This window comes from Monoraphidium neglectum, assembly GCF_000611645.1.
Source record: "Monoraphidium neglectum strain SAG 48.87 unplaced genomic scaffold scaffold04577, whole genome shotgun sequence".
Taxonomy (NCBI): Eukaryota; Viridiplantae; Chlorophyta; class Chlorophyceae; order Sphaeropleales; family Selenastraceae; genus Monoraphidium; species Monoraphidium neglectum.
This window is the reverse complement of record NW_014009052.1, coordinates 1,180-4,635: the sequence shown is the minus strand read 5'-3', so window position 1 is coordinate 4,635 and position 3,456 is coordinate 1,180. Positions and strand designations below refer to the sequence as shown.

At 65.6% G+C, this 3,456-nt stretch overlaps 1 protein-coding gene across 1 annotated transcript; it reads left to right on the top strand.

Annotated features, from left to right (window-relative positions):
• Positions 1-1,278: 1,278 nt before the first annotated feature.
• Positions 1,279-3,290, top strand: MNEG_14554 (protein kinase; the record flags this gene model as incomplete). The annotated part of the gene is made up of 6 exons (XM_014036974.1): positions 1,279-1,482; positions 1,769-1,812; positions 2,026-2,131; positions 2,514-2,666; positions 2,967-3,106; positions 3,257-3,290. 6 exons carry the CDS (start codon positions 1,279-1,281, stop codon positions 3,288-3,290), a joined length of 681 nt encoding a protein of 226 aa, XP_013892428.1.
• Positions 3,291-3,456: the final 166 nt, after the last annotated feature.

Here is a 3,456-nt window from a genome sequence, read left to right as displayed (position 1 = left end):
GCTCCAGGTGCAGCCGCTGCTCCGAGGCAACGCAGCTTCACGGCTGCTCGTGCCCGGCGCCGTTGTCCGGGGTCCGGGCGTGCGCCCGACGCTCGCAGGGGGCCGACGCGCGCTCTGCGACGGCCCTGGCACAGCAGCCACCCGAGGAGCTGTGGGTGCGCCGTCGCAGGACACTACCCGTCGTTCACAGCAACTTGTTTCTCGTTTTATTGTGTCTGACCCGACTCTTGACCTCTTTGCTTCGCGAGCCCCCCACACATTGCCGGCCTCCGCGCCACCGCACCTGCCAAACCAGTCCCACTGACCTGTGCTTACGCCGGCGCTCATGCCTGCCCCAGAGCCGCACGCGCTGTAAATGCTCCCACGAGAGCATTGACAAGGCTGCAAGCAGGTGTTGGACGAGACAGGCGTGCAGTATGCCTCCATCTGGGAGCAATTCGCGATGCGTTGCGGGGAACGCGTTGGTGTGTGCTGCCACCACCCCCGGCCTGATGCCCAGCATGGCAATGCGTACGCCACACTTGGCGGCATGAAGCGTATGTAATTTGGTGGCTCTGGTCGACTTTGCCTAGTGGCTGTGCGCCTGATGTGGGGCACTAAGTTGGCGGGAGTCTCAATCCGTGCTGCCATGTGGGCGGCCGGCCATCGATGGACTAGACGCCGGTCTGCGCGCGCTCGCCCTTGATTTGAGGTGCACTGAGCAACGGCGAGTCTGGATTCACCTGAAATCAACTGGTTGACACACGTGACGGCATTGCGTGCGCCGAGCGGAGCGAATCTTTTGGGTTGAGGGCCACGGGTGACTCAGGGTGTGGAACAGACCGCGGTCTTTCGTTGAGGTGTGCTTCGTGGAATCCTTGCTCGTCATTCGGCTGGCTCCCCGGGCTTGACCACGTGGGATCGACGGCCATCCATCCTCGTGCCACACTCTCGCATCATTTGGACGCCCACGGGGTCTGACCTCACCATCCATCCGAGCAGTAGCTTTTGATTCCGTCCCGCGAACAGCATCCAGCAGAATTGCACGGAGCACAAGCAGCCAGCCGGCAAGGCGCAATTGCCGCACGCCTGCTGCATTGACGAGCTGGTCGCCAGGAGTGCGGCGGCTGCGCGTGCGCCAAAGCACACGACACAGCCTAAGCCGCTATCCCACGCGCGACCCGGCGCCGTACGCATTGGCCAGCGCCCGCCAGCGCGGCCTCGGCAGCCTCGCGTGTGGGTCGCCGCCCGCAGCTCCCGCACAGCGGCGCCGCCGCGGCACCGGGCTCACCCGCGGCCATGCCGCTCAACGTGCTCAGCCGTCTCGACAGCCGCAAGCCTCCCGTGGCGCCCCAGCCCGTCCCTGAGCACGCCCACCACGCCGGCCCGAGCCTGCACGGCGACAATGCGGCGCGGCGGCAGGCCATTACCGAGCTGCTGTTCTTCTCATCCGTAGGGGACTTGGCGCGGTGCCAGAAGATATGCGCCACCTGGAGAATTGACGTGAGGATATTTGGGCCCAAGCTGATGTTTTCATCATCATAGCATGTGTTGCCGGAGGGGTTGCGTTGCTTGGGGCGAGGGAGGCGCCCACGCGCATGACGGGGAGTGCAGGGGCCGGGGGGCGCGCGCGGCAGCGACGGTGTGCGCTGCTTGCGGCCGGGCGCTGCGTGGAGGCCCGGTTTGCCTGCCGTGTGGGCTGCCTCACCTCCGTTGCACGCTGTGCAATGAGCCTGGCAGCTGCCACATACAATTACGCGGATCGACTCCTGGCCCCTCCTCCATGCAGCCCATGGACCCGAGCTGCTGTGACTACGACAAACGCACTCCCCTGTGAGCGCGCGCATGTGCATGCCCCCACGCGCGCCATGCGCGCGCGGATGCAGTGCTCACGGGGCAATTCGCCCCTTGGCACCGTTTGCCGGCTCACCCAGCAAATTGATGTTGCATTGCCTTCCTGACCTGCATGTTTCCATGACCCACCCCGCCACTCATGCTCATGCGCCCCTGATCTTGCTCCCCTGTGCCCGTGTGGCGTGCCTGCAGGCACCTGGCGGCGTCTGAAGGGTGCTACAGTGTGGCTCAGTGGCTGGTGGACGAGTGCGGGGTGGAGGTCAACCCTGTTGACCGCTTCAAGCGCACTCCCCTGGAGGTGTGTGTCAGGGGGCGCGGTCGGTGCTAGCGTGGTCATATTGGTGGCGGTGATGGTGGTGGTGGTGATGGTGGTGGCGGAGGTGGCGTTGTGGTGCCACAGCTGCAGCGGCAGCCCTGTGCAGCATGTGTCCATGCTGCGGCTGCCGCCCACATGGCCCCCTCTCACAGAGGGCATACACACACCGCACGCACGCAAAGCGCGCGTGTGCGTCCCTTCACGCACACCAAAAATCCCACACACACTCGCTCGCTCTCCCTCTCTCGAGCACACATGCTCTTGCATGCCCTTGCACCTCCGATTGAACACGCACCCACGCACACGCACGCACGCACCGCCGCGCCACGGATCCGCCCCTGCCCCCCCCCCCCCACACACACAGGACGCCGTGCGCGGCGACCATGGAGAGGTGGTGGTGCTGCTGGTGGGGCAGGGCGGCAAGGTCATTAGTAAGGAGGGGAACCTCATAGACCTCAGCGACAGCCGCCTCAGCGGGAACGTGCGCATCTTCGGGGAGCTTGACCCCGAGTGGGAGGTGAGGGGGCGGGGGAGGCTTGAAGCGCGGGGCCTTGTTGCGTGCGCAGCGCATGCGTTGCGCATGTGAAGGGTATGGGGCTGCATGCAGCCGCTGCACATGGGATGCGCGCGCCCGCATGGAGCGTTCATGCGCATTGCCGTTGCCGAATCTTCCGTGGCTCCACACCTTCCCAACCCCCTGCACCCCCGCATGCGCCGGTTGTTTTTCCCTGCAACCCGCCTTGGCATCCAGCGGTCCATCCGGTATGACCAACCCAAACCGGCCCTCACTCCCGCTGCAAACCCGCCCGCCCCCCAGATCGACCCCAAGCTGCTGCAGTTTGGCGACAAGGTGGGGGAGGGCGAGTTTGGCATCGTGTACCGCGCATCGTACCTGGGGACCCCTGTGGCCGTCAAGGTGCTCAAGGACAATGATGCTGTGGCACTCGGGGACTTCAGGTGGGGGGGCCGGCAGTTGGAGGGGCGTGTGTGTGCGGCAGGATGATGCGGCGCAGGCGCAGGCGGGCGCGGGCTGGTCGGACAGACGGGTGGGTGGGCAGCGGAGTGGGGAGCGCGTGCACGCGCGTGTGCCAGCAAGTGTGAGCGCAGGCGCGTGCGCAAGCTGACGTCTTGGTGCCGTTAGTAGGACATCGCAGCGCAGCGCAGCGACGAAGCTCTCAGCAGTCAACCCTCAAACCAATCCACCTACCTGAGACCCCAACCCGACCCCCGTAAATCCATGTTTCGCCCCCAGGACGGAGCTCAACGTGCTGCAGAAGCTGCACCACCCCCACTGCGTGCAGTTCTTT